At 44.6% G+C, this 19,297-nt stretch overlaps 1 protein-coding gene across 11 annotated transcripts in view; it reads left to right on the forward strand.

Moving 5' to 3' along the window:
- The window catches only part of VPS13B (vacuolar protein sorting 13 homolog B), a 778,478-nt gene that overhangs the window by 688,080 nt on the left and 71,101 nt on the right, over positions 1-19,297 (forward strand). For all 11 annotated transcript variants that reach the window (XM_051844655.2, XM_070075348.1, XM_051844658.2 and 8 more), the window contains one exon: positions 401-562. In XM_051844655.2, coding sequence (XP_051700615.2) covers positions 401-562 — 162 coding nt within the window. The remainder of the gene's footprint in view (positions 1-400; positions 563-19,297) is intronic.

The raw sequence follows: 19,297 nt of genomic DNA on the forward strand, positions 1-19,297 counted from the left end.
AGGCTGAGTGTATGGTAATTCTAGCCCCAGTACTCTGCTCAAAAACGTGCACTACCCAAGACAGCACTCTTTATAGCACATTAATTCATTTTAAGAAATGTTAAAAGTTTGCGGGATCTCATTGTTCTTTTACTCTTCTGTGTGTGTGTGTGTGTGTGTGTGTGTGATTTATTTCCTAGGAATATAAGTCAAAACACATTCTTGGAACTTTCAAGATGTCTTGAAGGTATTTCTGTGTGTGTGTGCTTATCCTGAAAGTATAGAATACCTTGTATACCAGAGCTAATGACACCAGATCTTTTAGGGTTTCTGTGTTGTAACAATTGCCACTGGGCAGACAGCTGCCAAACATCTTGCAGTTAATCTCCTACACGTTGGCTTTCCCATTTTCGTCTTTCAGAACAAACGCCCTGAGGCGGAGGAGTTGGTCTTCAGCCATTTCGTGATCTGTAACGACACACAGGAGACACTGCGCTTCGGCCAGGTGGACACCGATGAAAACATCGTGCTGCCGAGCCTCCGCAGCCACCAGTACAGTTGGCGCGCCCACAAGTCCCCACAGGTATTTCAGCTGCAGCCTCCTCGTAGACGCACAGTTGTTGAGGTTCCGGTTCCTTGATTCTGCATTTATGCCCCTGTATCCAGGTCTCCCAAGGAACCATGCCACCTAGAGGGTGGAGAGCTGGGAGGCCAGCATGCCCCTGCTCCAGCGCGGCCTGAGTGTGTGTTGGGGGGGCGGGGGGGGGTTGGCAGCAGGCTCTGGTGCTTCTGTGATTCGGCTCAAAAGCGGAAGTACGCAGGCTTGGCTCCTGACTTGGTGTAACCTTGCCTTAACTTCCTGTGCTGCAGTTTTCTCCAATGTAAAGTGGAGATGAAAACAGTACTATTCCATAGGCTTGCCGGACTCAAGTAGAAGGCGCCAGGCTCGTGCATGGCATCCTGGAGACATTCCGTGTTGGGTGTTACCATATGTGCTCCCTTGAGCAGACTGCTCTCGGGAACACTCTGTGTGCCAGGCACTCGCCGGGCACTGAGGATGGGAAGTCAGGTAGGTCACAGCCCTTGCCCCCAAGGACAGCTCACGACCTGTGAAGCTGTGAGCAGGATGACAAACCATGCCCCAGGGGGCACTGAGGAAAGACGTAGCGAAGGATGCCTGTTTTCCAAGCAGTGTAATTCCATTTTCCTGTCACTTTAGATGGTAATAATTAGAGGCATGTGCCCTGCAGGGATAATACGGGCATGGATTAAATACAAAGATGTGGTCTGAAATGAGTAAAAGAAATCCTAGGAAGTACTCTCCAGAATAATGTGTCTCTCCACTCCGGGTAATAAGGACACTACTGTCTGCTTGTGATTAAAAGAAAGTCATTAGATTAGAGAACAAGTTTCCCCATCTGGCCTGGAGAGCAGCTCCACAGTACGGGCAGCCTCAGGCCCCATTTGCTGCTGCTGCTGCTGCTGCTGCTGCTGCTGCTGCTGCTTTTTTTTCCCCAGTAGCTAAATTCTGCCTTCTGACTTGTTTTTTTATCCGACTGCCACACTATTGATTTAAAATTTACAAAAGTAGATATGCCTTATTATCTATTTAAATATATTCAAATAAATCTGGCAGGACTACATAACTCTTTAAAATAAAAGTTCTTTTTAAAACAAAATTTTCTCACATGATACATTGTACTCGTATTTTTAGGGTGAATCACATGCCCTTCTTTTCTGATTCTGCACTTAAGAAATTTCCGTATTAGAAAGCTTTTAAGTTGTTCGCCCTTTTAACATAGTTAGAGGACATTTTGTTTGTTTCAAAAGTAAGTTTCTTTTGGTGGTTTTTTTGGTACTGGTTGCAAAAGTGCAAGCATGCAGATATGTAAACAGAAACAACTGCACACCTAATCTGAGCCACGCGGAGTGACGTGTGTTCACGCGGGGACATGTGTTCACGCAGACTGGGATGGCCTTTTAGGTCTTCTGAAGGCATCGTGGTGATTGCACTCCCAGCAGGGAACTCTCAGTGCAGGAAGGAAGCCACTGAGAAGCTGCAGTACCGCGTGGTTGCCAGGTACCTGAAGTCCCTCCCCTCAGATACACATGCAAGCCCTAGCCTCAGAAGCTTAGCTCTCCTCACAGTCCCCGGGAGATACAAGGCCAGCCTGGGCCTCTGTGACCCTCAGGATTCCCTAGGCACTGGAGCCAGGCTGGGAAGGGTGATCACTAGAACAAGTGGCTCAGGGGCTGGCCTTTCCCTGGCAGTTAAGATGCTGGTGAAGACACCATGTCCATCGTGGGGCAGGGAACTAAGGCTAAGGCACAGCAGGTTAGGCAATTGCTTGAAATACCTGCATCCCTTATCAGAGTGCTAGTTTGAGGACTCTCAAATGCTCCGCTTCTGATCCAGCTCCTGATAATGCATCCTAGAAGGCACTAGAAGGTGGGTCAAGTGCACGGCCCCTGCCACCCATGTGCGAGATTCAGATGGCTCCAAGCTCCTGGCTTCAGCCTGGCCCAGCCCTGGCTGTTCATAGCTGGCATTTGGGGAGTAAACCAGCAAATAGAAAATTCACTGATCTATCTTTCTCTCTCCCCCCTCCCTCTCTCCCCCTCCCTCTTTCCCTCTCCCCCTTCTCTCTCTCCCTCACTCATCCTCTCTCTCTCCCTCCCTCTCTCTCCCCCTCTCCCTCCCTCTCTCACTTTCTCTTTCTCCCCCCTCCCTCTTTCTCCTGCTCTCCCTCTCTTTCTCCCGCTCTCCCTCTCTCCCTCTTTCTCCCCCCTCCCTCTCTCTCTCTTCCCCCCTCTCTCTTTCTCCCTCCCTCCTTCTCTACTCCCCCTCTTCCTCTCCCCTTCTCTCCCTCTTTCCCTCTCTCCTGCTCTCCCTTTCTTCCAATTGCATGAAAATAAGTAAATCAAGATTTTTTTTAAAGGAAACATTAAAACAAACTAAAGACCGACACACACCCCAGATTGGTGTGCCTGGGTTCAGTACCCAGCTCTGGTTCCTAATGCAGGGTTCCTGCTAGCGCAGAACCCCGGGAAGCAGTGGTGATAGCTCGAGTGATTAGGTCCCTGCCACCCAAGTGAAACACCTGGGTTGTGTGCCCAGCCCACTGCTTCAGGCCTTCAGCCACTATGGTGAATGAACCAGCAAATGGCAGGGCTGCCTGTGCCCATCTGTCCCTCTCAGTGTGCCTCTGCCTCTCAAATAAAATGTTAAAGTATTAAAAAAAAAAAAAAGCCAGCAGATGGCTAGGAGTCTTGGTGCTGTGGACATCGGGTTTCTGGGTGGGGAAGAAGGAATGGATGGCGCCTTTCCTCATTATGCTCTTGCATTTTTCAGATCCTTTTTGAATCTATTAACATTTGTTTTGACAGTGTACCTATGCGATATGTATTCTTGTATGTATATTTTTATAGGTAAGAAGACAAATACAAGTGTTAGGTAGTGGTAGAATTGGGGCTGAACCCCTTATCTTTTTATTTTCAATATAGTGTTATTTCCACAGCATTGTCTCATTCCCCTAAATTTTGGCAGCATGATTTGTCGGTTACACTAGCCAACCTGTGAGGTGTTAAGAAAAGAGCTGAGAAATCACTGGTCTAACAAACCCCTCAGAGTTAAGCCTGGCCGGCGCCGCGGCTCACTAGGCTAATCCTCCGCCTAGCGGCGCCGGCACACCGGGTTCTAGTCCCGGTCGGGGCGCCGGATTCTGTCCCGGTTGCCCCTCTTCCAGGCCAGCCCTCTGCTGTGGCCAGGGAGTGCAGTGGAGGATGGCCCAGGTGCTTGGGCCCTGCACCCCATGGGAGACCAGGAAAAGCACCTGGCTCCTGGCTCCTGCCATCGGATCAGCGCGGTGCGCCGGCCGCAGCGCACCGGCCGCGGCGGCCATTGGAGGGTGAACCAACGGCAAAGGAAGACCTTTCTCTCTGTCTCTCTCTCTCACTGTCCACTCTGCCTGTCAAAAAAAAAAAATAAAATAAAAAAAAAAAAAAGAGTTAAGCCTGACTACTATGGGATCCTTAGTCCAAATATGAACCTTTGCAAAGTCTTAATTCTGTATCCAAAACTATAGGAACCTTTTAATGACAAACAGAAAACACAAGGTAGGTGTCTGTTAACACACTCTCTCTCCCTTTCTCTCTCTCTCTTTCTCTTTCTCAAATGTGTAACTGTAACCCCTGGAGGCAAATGTTAAGATGAGCTGTAAACATGTTTCATCTTTTTAGGCTAAAACTTAGATCACGTTTGTGGAAACCAGTGTCTCTTACATAATGAATGCATAATGAAGTAAGTGTGTTTTAGGACTCTCTGAAGCCAGAGGCCTTAATGGGCCCAGAGGGTCTTCATGGAATTCCTTACATCCTTAATTGCAAATTCTGCTGTGTTCTAATGAGAGGTTACATCTGAGGATCAGGAAAACTAGCCACTTAGCTTCAAACTGCACCTGGAGCTAGTCGTAGACACACAAGTGAGCAAAATGTTCCCTTCTCCAGACTCCAAGTCATATCCTGCACTGCCCAGCAAGCTCGGTTTTAGGAACATTTGTGTCTGCGTGTTTATGCTACCTTGGGTGTTAGTCAATTCATAGTCTCAGGGAGAATTTCTAAAGTTCACAGAACTTAACTCCACTAAACAATGTGGCTTATATTGCAGAGATCAAGAGAGTGGCAATGACACCTGGAAAGGTTTCAAAGAGGTCAGGATATCTTAGAACCACACAGGAGGTTGCTAACAACAGTAAGTCCCAGTAGGATGGGAAGAAACATGGACACAACCAATTCCAGAAATCCAAAGCTGAGAAACCTTTTAGAATTGAAAAGTCATAAACCCTCCTTATAGTTTCTAACACATGCTCTGAGGCAGAGTCACTTAAAATTCTGGATATCTCACAACAATTTCTTGCCTAAACAAACAAAGGAAGAACAAAACCATTTCCTAGGGAATAAATGAACACATTCAGCTGCACAGTGATAAATGCCACCACAGAGAGCCCAGGGCAGTGCATTTCAGGTTGGAGAACACTAACCAGCGAGAGAGAGTCTTGAAAGAAGTGTTTCACAGCATGCAGAATTCAGTCTAGGGACTGGGGTGAGGGGATATGGGATCCTTCCCCAGAACGTGGGTGATAACTACTGTTAGAGTCGAGGAAAGCTTTTTTAAATTTAGCCAAGCCTGATACAGTGACACTTCCACCACCTAGCAGGGTTTGAATGTAGTCTGTTCAAGTTAGCTACATTTTCTGGTTAACAGAGAACACTGTTGATTAAGTAAATATCTGGAAATAGGAATGCCTCCACTTTATCAGTAAGGATTTTTCACTTGCTTTTTATTATCAAACATGCATAATTTATAAATTATGTGTATTTTTTCAGAAGTGTAGAATTCCAATTACCAATGACTTAATTTTAGTAATCAAAATATCAGGCAGAATGGAAATGGATTCTCAACAGAGATTATGGAAAATAATAAAATATTTATCCAAAATTAATATAAAAGAAATTTTATAAGCTCATAAAAAATGACAAAGTACAAAATGTAAAAAGACAAAAAACAATTTTGATGAGCAGCACAGCATCTTGGAAATACTCATTAACGAGACTTATTGTCAAAAAATAAATCCTTTCACTCCTTGGCCTTTAAGATTAAGTGTAAAAAAATAAATCCTACATTACTTTAAGGCAGAAGTAGGCAAAGATTTTCTGTAAAGGGTAAATAAGATTTCATGATCTGATAGTCTCTTTCATAGCTATTCAACTCTGCAAAAGTCATTTTTATGTAACAGCTATATAAACGAATGACTATGATTACATTCCAATAAAACTTTATACATGGATGGTAAAATTTGAATTTCATATCATTTTCCCATATCATGAAATATTATTATTTTAATTTTTTTGCAATCATTTCAAAATATAACATTATTATATTATAGGTTATCCAGAAAATGGACAATGTGCCTCATTTGGCCCGTAAGCCTGGGTTTGCCGACCTTTGCTTTATTAGGGTCTCTCGTTCAGTAAAATTCAGTAGACCAAAAGTTTGTTTTTTTAAATTATTTGAAAACAATTAAAGTTGTTTGCACTCTGACCTGAATGATATTCCTATCACTTGAAAGCTTAGTAAAGAGTTTGAGAAGTTAAGAAATGACTGATAATAGTTTAAATCTAATTCTTTTTTTAAAGATTTATTTATTTATTTGAAAGTCAGAGTTACACAGAGAGAAAGAGAGACAGAGAGAGAGACGTCTTCCATCTACTGGTTCATTCCCCAAATGGCTGCAACAATGGCCGGAGCTGCGCCAATCTGAAGCCAAGAGTCAGGAACTTCCTCTGGGTCTCCCATGCGAGTACAAGGGCCCAAGGACTTGGGCCATCTTCCGCATTCCCAGGCCGTAGCAGAGAGCTGGATCCAAAGTGGAGCAGCCGGGACTCGAACTGGTGCCCATATGGGATGCCAGCACTGCAGGTGATGGCTTTATCCTCTACGCCACAGCGCTGGCCCCATAAATCTAAATCTTAATATAATCAACCTGTACTCACCAGACAACAGTACAATACTTCTGTTGTACTCATTCTGGGCCTAATCAGTGAATAAACCAAAAGTTCTTCAGTTCCATTTTTGGATGTCAAAATATTCTGAAGTGAGATCTAATCATTTTTCCCTTTGTCTAAAAGAGGAAGGAATGGATTTTGAGTATCTGCCTCTTGTATGGTATTTCCAGCCAATTGTCATTGCATTAATTGGCTGTAATTATTATTCAATTAGCACTCTTTCCAAATCCATTTATATAATGCAGGTGTGCATACTATTTAAAGGACGAGCTTATTCATTGTAGCCATGGTCACAGTTTAAAAACTAAAAAGAAAACTTGGGGAGCAAAAAAATAGTCCATGTTGGAAAAACTCATAAAATTTTCCAGGTGTCCCCTTATGCATGATCACAAATTAAAGTTTGTTTAGAAAGAACAATGAATAGACACTTGTACACACTGAAGTTGCAAATGGATGGTATTGACTTTCTAGAAAGTAATTGGGTAAGACGCTTCAGAGCTAATAAGGTGACCTTGTCCTTTGACCCAATAAATCTAATGATCTACCCTCAGGAAACAATGCAAATTAAAACAAAGACTTTACACACAAGAAAATGTTTATTTGTAGAAGCAAAAATTTAACACCAAAATGTTCACTCTTAAGAAAATAGTTAAATAACATCTTACATACCTATAAGATGATCTATTATGGAACCTGTAAAAATTTTACATGGAAAGGGACAGTGCTACCATATAAGTCAGAAAAGGGGAATATAAAGTTCTATAGGTACACATGATCTTAAAGAACATGAGAACAAATGCAAAGAAAAATGCTGGAAAAGGATATGTGAAATAGATTATTAGTGGTTGTGTCTAAGTGGTGAGTTAAAGTGATGTTTTTCTATTTATTACATTTTTTATAAAGATGTATTTATTTATTAGAAGGTCAAAATTACAGAAAAAGAGGGAGAGAGATCTTCCATCCACTGGTTCACCCTCCAGATGGCCAGCTGGGGTTGGGCCAGATTGAAGCCAGGAGCCAGGAGCTTCTTCCAGGTCTCCCAAGTGGGTGCAGGGGCTCAAGCACTTGGGCCACCCTCTAGTGCTTTCCCAGGCACATTAGCAGAGGCCCAAATTGGAAGTGGAACAGCCAGGACTCAAACCAGTGTCCATATGGCACAATGCTGGCCCATACCCACCACACCGCAGTGCCAGCCCGTATTTATTACATTGTTACTTTTCAGCTGCTTTACTGCTTAATAAGGGGCATAGGTTTTTATATCAGGAAGAAATTAATTTTTAAAAAATTCTGTAATCTAAAGGACAGGAATTTCCCAACACCCAAGCCGTGCACACCACCCAGATCCCATCATTTTCCATGTCAGTTCAAAATGGCTGAAGACTCAGCATGTCCACCCTTCGTCATGCAGCAAGGCCTCCCTTTCATTCGTGCTTCAGATGCCTTCATGCCCTCCTGGAGCCCACCGTGTGCACTGCAGCCCCATCTCATGTCCTGTCTCCTTTGGTTCTTCCATCAGGCCCTCCCCTGAGTACCACCCTGATCCCAGCCTGGGTGGGCAGAGTTCTCCCTCTTGAGGTGGCCCACATTCATATCTGAGTATGTACTGTCTTTTTCCTTTCAGTAAATCCTGCTGTCCTGTTCACCTCTAACATAAATAAATAAAAAAAAGAATTTTAAATGCTAATTTAAACAGTGGCAAGTGTAATTATATATCAAAGAATGGCTATCTTTATTATTTTTCATGTGAACTTATGCAGTAGTTTCTCTTAATTACTGTCTTTGTTACCATTTGGCCTTACTCCAATTTATCTTTTAAGATTACAATTCATGTAATCTTTGTAAATACTTTCACTTTTTATTTTACTTTCCTATCCAAAAAACCTTCCCAAGTTGCTCCATAATCTATTTAATAATATCTAGTAACTAACTCAGACTCCTCGAAGACTCCTCCAATCTGCCACGATTTCTCTCAGTGTGCTTATTTAGTCTTCCCTCCCCTTCACTTTTTAGCAGTCCTTGTTGATTTGTTACAATCTCTTATGTGTAATGATGTGCACTCTTCTAAGGCATGTACTGCCTATTGAGAGAGCCAGAATGGAAAGCCACAACACGGTGGCAAAAACAAACTAAATGAAAGATCCTGGTGAACAAGACCCCAGCGGAAGGAACAGGCCATCAAGGAGGGAGGCGCCTTTCTCTGAAGGGAGGAAGGAACCTCCACTGTGATATGGCCTTGACTAAACAAGTTCGGAGTTGGGTAACTCAAGGGGCTTCCATAGCCTAGACAGCTCATGGCGAGAGCCTCAGGTGATTGCTGACGCCATAAATAAGAGTGCCAATTGTTAAATCTACAACGGGAGTCACTGGGTACAGGCTCCCCACGTAGGATCTCTGTCCTTAATGTGTTTTACTATGAAACTTAAAGACAACACTACTAGTCAAACAATACCCTACACCTTGTGCGGTTGTGTGAGGGCAGCCTGTTGAAATCCTTGCTTAGTGTATACTAAGTTGATCTTCTGTATATGAAGGTAATTGAAAATGAAACGTGATGAAGGGCGGGATGGGAGAGGGAGTGGGAGAGGGGAGGGCCACGGGAGGGAGGGAGGGAGGTTGCGGGGGGAGCCACAACAATACAAAAGTTGCACTTTGTAAATTCACATTTATTAAATAATAAAAAGAATAAAAAAAAGAGAACCAGAAAAGCAAATTGTTGTGGATGTGATCAGTATCTGTCCGGATATTGCTGTAGTAGTTCAGAACAGAGAGAAATGATGGATAACTAGTTAAAACATCAGCCTTAGAAAACCCAGAGAATCAGGAAGTGCAGTCAGTTGCATCTGGTTATGGACAGAGTCTTAATGGGAACCCAAAGGAAAGATGTTTCCAAATCCGATGTGAGGGTGGGAACCTGGCATGGCTTCCTGGAATAAGGGATATTTATATTCCATTTTAATGCTAAGAGTTAGCTAGGCCAATGGAGGGAGGGCAGATAAAGAGGCCAATATGGTGAAAGCCACAGAGGCACATGGTAGGGGAACTTTACCAATTTCTTTTTGTTTGTTTGAGAACAGATTTTATTATTAATCGAAGAAGCACCTTGTTCTTGATTTTTAAAAATATTTTAGCTCACACATATAAAGGAGAACATACAGTGTGTGTCCAGTTTATTTCATTCAGTATGATGTCCTTTAGTTGCAGCCATTTTGATGTGAGTGATAGCATTTCATTCTCTATCATAGCTGAATAATATTGTATTGGGTGTATATGTCACATTTTCCTTATCCATTCATCTGATGATGGACATGTTGGTTGATTCCATATTTTGGCTATTGTAAACAGTGCTGCTCCAAACATGGTGGCGCAGGGATCTCTTTGACTGTATAGGCATATGACTCTTTTAGGCATATACCCAGTAGTGGGATTGCTGGATCATACTGTAAGTTTGTTTCTAGTTTTTAAAGAAATCATCACACTGTATTCCACAATGGCTGCATTTACATTCCCACCAACAATGCATAAGAGTTCCACTTTCTCCACATCTTTGCCAGCAATTGTTGTTATTTGTCTTTTGGATAATAGCTATTTTGACAAGGGTGAGGTCATATATCATTGTAGTTTTGATTTGCATTTCCCTGATGGCTAGTGATGTTGAGTGTTTTTTCATATATTTGTTGACCACTTGTATTTCTTTTGAGTACTATCTTTTGAGGTCTGTAGCCCATTTCTTAACTGGATTGGTTGTTTTTTGTTGTTGTTGTTGAGCTTTCTGCATTGTTGATATATTCTGGATATTAATTCTTTGTCAGATAAGTAGTTTGCAGATATTTTTCCCGTTCTGTCAGATGTCTCTTCACTCTATTAATTATTTCCTTTGATGTGCAGAAGCTTCTGAGTTTGATATATTTCCAGTTGTCTAGTTTTGTTGCCTGTGCTTTGGGGGTCTTATCCAAGAAGTCATCACCTACACTAGTGTCTTCAAGTGTTTCCCTTACATTTTCTTCCAGCAACTTCATAGTCTCAGGCTGTAAATTTAGATCTTTGATCCATCTTGTGTTGATTTTTGTGTATGGTGAGAGGTGGGGATCTCATTTCATTCTTCTACATACATACATCCAGTTTTGCCAGCACCATTTATTGAAGATATCCTTTCTCCAAGGTATGGTCTGGGCACTTTTGTCAAAAATCAGTTGGCTATATGTACATGGATTAATTTCTGGGCTTTGTATTCTGTTCCATTGATCTATGTGACTAGGCACCATTTAAATAAATTTAAATTTAAATAAATTTAAATGGTGCCTAGTCACATAGAACTTTACCAATTTTGAAGACATGTGTGGGTACTGCCATTTGGCCTAGCAGTTAAGACACCCATTAGAATCCCCTCTTGTCCCCTCCTCTCCCTTCTCCTTCCCTCTGTATCCCATCCCACCTCCTGCCCCTGTCTTCAAAATTAAAAAAAAAAAAAATGTAGAATGTGTGTGTGGAGCTGCCAGAGGGGAAAAGAGGTGAGGGCCGTGAGGGCTCTTGTGTGCTGTGCTTAGCAGTTTCAGTGTTGTCTTCAGGCTGTGAGAGCACACAGGTGGAACAATCCGCACCCCTAGAGAGGCCAGCTCTCCACACAGGGTGGGTTTGGAGGACAAGCACTAGAGGCGGGCCTGTGAACAGCAGTGGAAAGAGCTCACTGCGCAGAACCAGGGAGGTTCACGAAGTTCAAGGGGAAACGGAATGAAAAGATACATTTATCCTAGTGTGAAAATGCATCCAATTCAGGCATACTTTCTTCATATGACACATTTTCTATGAACTTTTGTTTTTTAAGATTTATTTATTAATTTGAAAGAGAAAGAGAACCTTCATCCACTGGTTTACTTCCCCAGGTGGCCACAATGGCCAGGGCTGGGCCATGCCAAAGCCAGGAGTCAGGAGCTTCTTCTGGGTCTCCCACATGGGTACAGGGGCCCAAGCACTTGGGCCATCCTCCACTGCTTTCCCAGGCACATAGCAGGAAGTTGTGTTGGAAGTGGGGCATCCGGAACATGAACTGATACCCATGTGGGATACCAGCATTGCAGGCAGAGGCTTTACCTGCTATGCCACAATGCTAGCCCCTTCCATGAACTTCTTGACAACCTCACATAATCACAGATTTCAAAACTTTTTTGTGTCAAAATCAACTTATTTTTACTTCTATTTGCCACAAACCTTTTAAAGTACCCTTGTGTATAAGGGTCAAGTCTTGGCCAAGGGAATTCAGGTTTTGTTTGGTTTAACTCAGCCATAAAACCTTCATGCCAAGCTGAAGGGATGTGTTCTTTTTTTTGTTATTTGACAGAGTTAGACAGTGAGAGAGAGAGAGAGAGAGAGGTCTTCCTTTTTTCTGTTGGTTCACCCCCACACACAAATGGCCGCTATGGCCATCACGCTGCGCCAGTCTGAAGCCAGGAGCCAGGTGCTTCCTCCTGGTCTCCCATGCAGGTGCAGGGCCCAAGTACCTGGGCCATCCTCCTCTGCCTTCCCGGGCCACAGCAGAGAGCTGACCTGGAAGAGGAGCAAGCTGGACAGAATCCGGCATCCTGACAGGGACTAGGACCCAGGGTGCCGGCGCCACAGGCAGAGGATTAGCCTATTGAGCCGAGGCACCGGCCGGGATGTGTTCTAATACACAGGCTCTTAGGACAGTAATGGTGGGGAGACCCTGAGCTGCCCAGTTGTCATAGCATAAGTACTCCTGCTGTAGCTAATCTTAAGCTGCCAATGCGTCACCAGCCAGCACACAACGTTTCTGAATATTTAATGATTGGCGTTTACAAACAAGTGTGAGCTCGCTGCAGCAAACTACTGTTTGCAGGGTCATGTTTGAAGAGCCTGGGACTTCATTTCAAGGAGAGGGACGATGGACTAGAAGACCTCAGAAACCAGTCTTCCTGTGAAGAACAGCTGTAAATTCTAAGCACAACCTAAAGAAAAAAAAATTAAAACCTACCTGAGGGTTCTGGAGACTAAACAATAGGCCAGTTCTGGAGGGAAGTCAAAACTATAAGCCAGCCACCTGCAGAGTGTTGCCCCACTATATCTGCATGCATGTATGTATGTACACATGTGAACATGGAAGTATGTATGTATGTATGTGAACATGGACGTATGTATGCACATATGTAAGTATGTATGTATGTGAACATGGAAGTATGTATGTACATATGTATGTTTGTACGGCTTTCCCTTGCAGGCAGCTGCCGTTCTAACAGTGCAAGGGTGGCCTATCATCTTTCTGGCCCAGGTTCCAGGGGCGAAGGGCCAGGCAGCCACGGCTGCTCAAGAGTGAGGCGAAATCCCTGGGAAAGAGAAAGCCATAAAATGGAAATTTAATATGTTTAAATTTGGCCCAACTGTTTGGATGAATCACAGACGCACATGGGGCAAACTGAAAGCAGCATACACCCAGTGCTTAAAAAACCGAATGAATCGGAACTGCCACTCCCCCAGGTGTGAGAGTTCTCAATCTGAGTCTAAGCAATTCCCAGTTAAATGAAAAATATCAGTACTCTTTGGAGCAATCGTAAGAGAATTGAGAGTCTCGACAGCATAATATTTACAACATCTGGCCAGCGCCACAGCTCACTAGGCTAATCCTCCACCTGCGGCACCGGCATACCGGGTTCTAGTCTCAGTCGGGGCGCCGGATTCTGTCCCGGTTGCCCCTCTTCCAGGCCAGCTCTCTGCTGTGGCCCGGGAGTGCAGTGGAGGATGGCCCAAGTGCTTGGGCCCTGCACCCCATGGGAGACCAGGAGAAGCACCTGGCTCCTGGCTTCGGATCGGCACAGTGCGCCAGCCATAGTGGCCGTTTGGGGAGTGAACCAACGGAAGTAAGACCTTTCTCTCTCTCACTCTCACTCTCACTCTCACTCTCTCACTGTCTAACTCTGCCTGTCAAAAAAAAAAAAAAATTTACAACATCTGCAGTGTAACCCAAAATGACTTGATAGATGAGAGAAAAGAGATGTTACTTGGTATCAGGGAGAAGCCAGTGAATAGTTGCCAAACCCAGGACATCGGCACTACCAAATGTGTACTTTAAAGCGGTCATGTGGGAGGAAGAGGCATTCTGGAGCTGCAATTGAGGTCCCGAATTAGTTGATTTTTACTTTAGAGGGAGAAAATCCTGGATGGGTGTAATTTGGTCAGATAAAAGCCCTGCAAGAGTGCTTTGTGATGAATAAAAGACGCAGCCACTCCTGCCAGCCTGGAAGAAGCAAACTGCCAGACTGCAGCTGCTTCTGAAGAGTGGGCGGGGGCAGGGAGCTGCAGAGAGCCCCGGGGACCTGGAGGTGACCGCCAGCACCACCCAGGAAGAGCTTAAGATCTTCATCCTATGGCCACAAGGAAATACATTCTACCAAGTTGAGCAAACTTAGAAGGAGGTTCTTACTGTTTCTGGATAAGAATGCAGCTGTCTGGTGAGACCCTAAGCAGATACCCTGCTCTTCTCAGCCTCCTGACTCACAGACTCTGTGAGAGCAAACGTGTATATATTTTTAAGTTATGGCAGTAAGTTCCTCAGCAGTAGAAGTATAATGTGACAGAAGGAAAAAGTCTGTAAGCTTGAAGTTCTATCAACAGAAATCATCCTGTCCAAAGAAGAGAGGGAAAAAAAAATCAAACAAAATAAGTAGAACCTCAGGGCTTGGGAAGATCTCACAATGTCTGATATGTGAGCAATTGTAGTTCCAGAATGAGAAAAAAGAGAAAATGTGGCAAAAAAAAATAATCCCAGAAAACTTTGCAATTTTTATGAAAGTGTCTTAAGGACTCAAGAAGCTCAGAAAAACTCTGAACAGACTAAATTCAAAGAAATTCACACCAGGAATATCATTATCTGTTTGGAAGATACGTGGAAGGTTAAAATCCCCAGAATTCAGTTATTTGTCATAGAAGAGAGGGTCTGAATTGACTGTAAGGTTTCAGTGTTAGATGACAAGACGGCAGTGTTGTGTTGGCCACACCAGGGAACTGAGTAGCTGGACAGTGTTTTAGAAACAGGGAAAGGGGCGAAGTGCAAGTGGGAGAATAAAAGTGTTATCCTAAAGCCCATTTTGGAAACATTTTTGGTTGCTTTGGGGAGGAGGATAGATGGCATTTGGAAAAGCACAAATTTGAAGGTGTTACTACCTGAATTTCAGCCCTGAGCTTTGTGAGTAATATAAGGTTGGACCATTTCTTTCTTTTTTTCTTTTTTTTTTTTCTTTTTTGACAGGCAGAGTGGACAGTGAGAGAGAGAGACAGAGAGAAAGGTCTTCCTTTGCCGTTGGTTCACCCTTCAATGGCCGCCATGGCTGGGGCGCTGCGGCCGGCGCACCACGCCGATCCGATGGCAGGAGCCAGGTGCTTCTCCTGGTCTCCCATGGGGTGCAGGACCCAAGGACTTGGGCCATCCTCCACTGCACTCCCTGGCCACAGCAGAGAGCTGGCCTGGAAGAGGGGCAACCGGGACAGAATCCGGCGCCCCGACTGGGACCAGAACCTGGTGTGCCGGCGCCGCAAGGCGGAGGATTAGCCTAGTGAGCTGTGGCGCTGGCCCTGGACCATTTCTTAATCTCCCGGAGCTTCGGCTTCCTCTTCTGTAAAATTGAGAGGTTGTTGTGACTATGACTTGAAAACCAGTTGTAAAGTACCTGGTATAGAACTCACCTCTCTAGAACCAAAGGTTTTTTTTCTCTCTTTTCCCATTCTGGCTAAACATGCAGGTAGCCATGTAGAATAGCCAAACTGGATGTAAGAGTCTGGAGCCCAGAAGTCTGGCCTGCAGATACAAATTCTGACCTGGGTAGCACTGGGACCTGAATGCCCAAGGGTAGTGCCAGGAGCAGAGGGCGCCATTGTCTGTTGCTGCGGACAAGTGGGCAGCCATGGCATAGGCCTGGAATAACTACAGCAGACACTCCCCTTCCTAAAAGGAGACGATGGGGGCCCGTGAGTCATCTGTTCTTCTCCGGAAGTAGCCTTTGTCTGCACCTCATAAATTTCTCAGCCTGACTTCTACTGGTAGAATTTTGAAGGTTTGTAGTCCTCTTTATTTTGTACTGTCCTTGTCTCTGTTAATCTAAGTTGGCAGTCCTTCTGCTAATATAATTCTTTAAACCACCTTGTGGGTCTCTTGGTAATCTTACTGAGGTTCACCATATTCAGCAGAATCTCACCTGCATCTCTGCAGGATAAGCTGCCAGTGCTGAGGAATGTCACCCCGAAGAGTCGAAGAATCTCTTTAATTTGAGTGGTTTTCAGAGATCCCAGTGTAGACTCCTCTGAGGTCACAGCAAAGAAACTCAGAGGCACACCCTTCGCTTCGTCTGTAAACCCAGTTTTCCTGGCCATGTCCTGAATTTGATCTTTGCCTGGAAGCCGTCCTTTCATTCTTAGCATCATTTGCCATCTGATAAAACTGGGAAATTTCAGAACCAGCAAGTCTTGGCCCCTTTTTATTTAACAGCCCGTCCTTAAGCTGCGTCTCTACTCAGATTTCAATGTCTGCAGCAAGTAGGAGCCAGGAGGCACTTCAGGACTGCCTGGAAATCTCCTTCACTGGATCGCATAGTTTATTAGGCACATTTTCTGCTCTCCTTGTTTGGTGCAGGTGATAATGTTGCTAAACTCCTGCCGCTCCATAGCAGTAATCCCCTTTTCACTCATTCCCAATAACATTTTCCTCCCTTCCTCACTGGCAGCCTCCTTTAAGGTATCAAATTTCTGTTGTTAATCTCTGTGATACACTTTAGACATTCCTTACCACTTACCTGAATTCCTTCCGGCTTAGTGTTTAGTCCTTCCCTGCTATCTTAGGCCATTGTCACAGTGGCTCCCCATTTGCAAATACCACAATCTGTGTTAGTCACCTATTGCTGTGTAACAAATTACCCCCAAATGTAAGTAGCTAAAACAAAACTTTAGGATTGCCGAATGTTACTAGTTAGGAGTCTCAGGAGTGGTTTAACAGTGGTTCTGGCTCAGAGCCTCTGACAAGGTTGCAGTGAGGATATTGTGTGGCACTGTAGTCATTTGAAGGCTGGGCTGGGCCAGAGGACCCATTTTGAAAATGGTTCCGTCACGTAGCTCCAGGTCGGAAGCCTCAACTGCCTGCTGCAGGTGCTCTCAGTAGAGCTGCTGGAGTATTCTCATGATGTGGCAGCTGGCTTCCCCCAGATCAAATGACCCAAGACAAACATGGCAGGGGCCACAGTGCCTTTCATGCCCTGGTGTCAGAAGTCGTCCATTGTCATTTCTGTAATATCCTAATGGTGAAACAGGTCAGGTCTACTCAAAGCAGAGGGAACTGTCCATGCAAAGGCACAGATAACAAGAGGCGAGAGCATTGCATAAGGACCAGTGGTAGAATTTGTGCATTGAGGTAAGAAATGGATCTATTGAAGGAAAATAAGTCTGCGGACAATGAAGATACAGCAGAAAAACCAGGACATATGTGATATTTTAAAGGTTTTAAAAGGAGAATGTAGAGGAATAGGATGATCAGTGTTGGGAAGGGATAGAGTGAGATAAGAGCCACAAGGAGGTTACCACCGTGTTTGGCAGTTGGGACTTGATTTTGACTGAAGGAAAGCACCTTCACTGAAGAGATGCAGGTAGAAGAAGCCAGACTCTACGGCGAGTTGAGAAATGAGTGGGGAATGAGGATGTGGAGAGAATGAATATGATTTTTTATCTTAATTGGATACTAGCTCTAGCCAGTTGCAATGTCACAGAAAAGTTTTGAATGAAGTCAATTTAAACATGTTCTGATATAAGAACACATACATAGCAGAAAGCTTGAATAGTGGCATAAAGAGGGGAAGGAGGAAAGACTCCAGATCGAGGGTAGAAGGATTGACTTTGGGTGGGAAGAGGTTCACACCAGGTATCTGTTACCACTTAATAAGCCACTCTGGAACTTGATGCTTAAAAACCATTGAGGAGTTCATGTGACATAAAGGTGCACTCACTTGGAACTCCTTCTGCTGGTCTCACGGCAGCTGACTCAGCAGGCTGATGTGATGGGTCAGCTAGGGCGTGGGTGGTCTAGGATAGCCTCACCCACATACTTGGTAGGTGGCAGACATTGGCCAGGTGCCATGGTTCCCTTCCTGTGGCCTCACCCTCAGGCTAGCCCAGGCCACTTCACAGAGCAGCAGAGACTTCAGGCTTCCTGAGTCTTGCTCAGAATTCACACGCTGTCACTTCTGCGCATTTTATTTGTTAGAGCAGGTCGCAAGGTGAACTCAGGGGGGTGGCACTGTGGCGCCGAGGGGTAAGCTGCTGCCTGCATCGCCAGCACCCCATAAGGGCACTGATTGGAGTCCCAGCTGCTCTACTTCCAATCCAGCTCTTTGCTAATGGCCTGGAAAAAGCACCGGAAGATGGCCCAAGTGCGTGGACCCCTGCACCCACGTGGGAGACCCTGAAGAAGCTTCTGGCTTCGACTTGGCCCAACCCCAGTCATTGTGGCCATTTGGGAAGTGAACCAGCAATAGAAAATTTCTCTCTCCCTCCCTCCCTTCCCACCCTCTCTCTCTCCTCCCCTCCCCCCCTCCCCCTCTCCTCCTACCCCCACTTTCTCTCTCCCGCTCCCCTCCTCCCCGTAACTCTTGTTTTTTTTTTTTTTTTTCAAATAAATAAAATAAATCTTTGAATAAAAGATTGGGTCAAATCCAAAGGGTAAGGGACTGGATTTTGATGAGAGTTGCTGATCAGAACTTGTGGCTATTTACAGTTTACCACGAGTGCCCTCCTAGCTCTGAGTCAGAAGGGAGAGAAGAAGCTAGGAGTGAACGTAGAAGAGATTCTAGTAGGTATTTGCTGAGAGTGAAGAAGAGAAGTAGGGATCTTTGATAATGTTTCCACAGTACCTAATCTTGCATCTTGCTCTTACAGACATACAAATATTTGCTGGATAAATAAATGTTGGGGTTTCTCATAGCTTCCCTGATATTTAAAACACAGGCACTATTCTCTGCATGTGCTATACACATACACACTCAAAGAGGCACATATCTCAAAATATATGTCTCAGTGCACTGTCAGTGCAATGCGACTCATAATTGAGAGTCCTGGTATCGTCTCCTTTGTTGTCCCCACGGCTGCTAATGAAAACACGACAGGAAAATGCTGCAGGGGTTACTGATGGCTGTGGAGTTAGTTCAGATGGAACCAGCTTTCCGGTCCACACTTGTGCTCAGTGCTGCCACTTCTGTTTACCTTTGTGTTTATCCAATGGGAAGTCCTGGCTGTTACACACTGAAAGTCCATCGCACAGTCCTTTGTGTTTATCCAATGGGAAGTCCTGGCTGTTACACACTGAAAGTCCATGGCACAGTTACTGCAGATTTTGTATGTAAGGTAGACTTCATTACAAGTGAAACTGGCCACATGCTCTCGCTTTTCCTAATCACAGAAATGGTTGCCTGGCAATCTGGGGTCTCTGCTGCTGCTGTTGTATGGGGCACAGCTGCCTGCAAGCAGCATTTCCACGCGGGAAGGAAGAAGGGTCTGCTGCCAGTGCTCCCCAGTGGCAGCAACAAAGTTCTTTTTATTGTTGCTGACGTTAAGATAGCTAAAATCAACCGTGAGGTAAACACTTCTTGGGACCATCTGGCAAGCGTTTTAATCCAAAATATTCTGTAAACAGTGGCTCCATTTGAGTACTCAGGAACTACTGTCCAGTCACCAGCAACTTCGTTTTTATTCAGTTTCAAGCAGGCTGTAAATT

This window comes from Oryctolagus cuniculus, chromosome 6 (genome assembly GCF_964237555.1).
Source record: "Oryctolagus cuniculus chromosome 6, mOryCun1.1, whole genome shotgun sequence".
Classification (NCBI taxonomy): Eukaryota; Metazoa; Chordata; class Mammalia; order Lagomorpha; family Leporidae; genus Oryctolagus; species Oryctolagus cuniculus.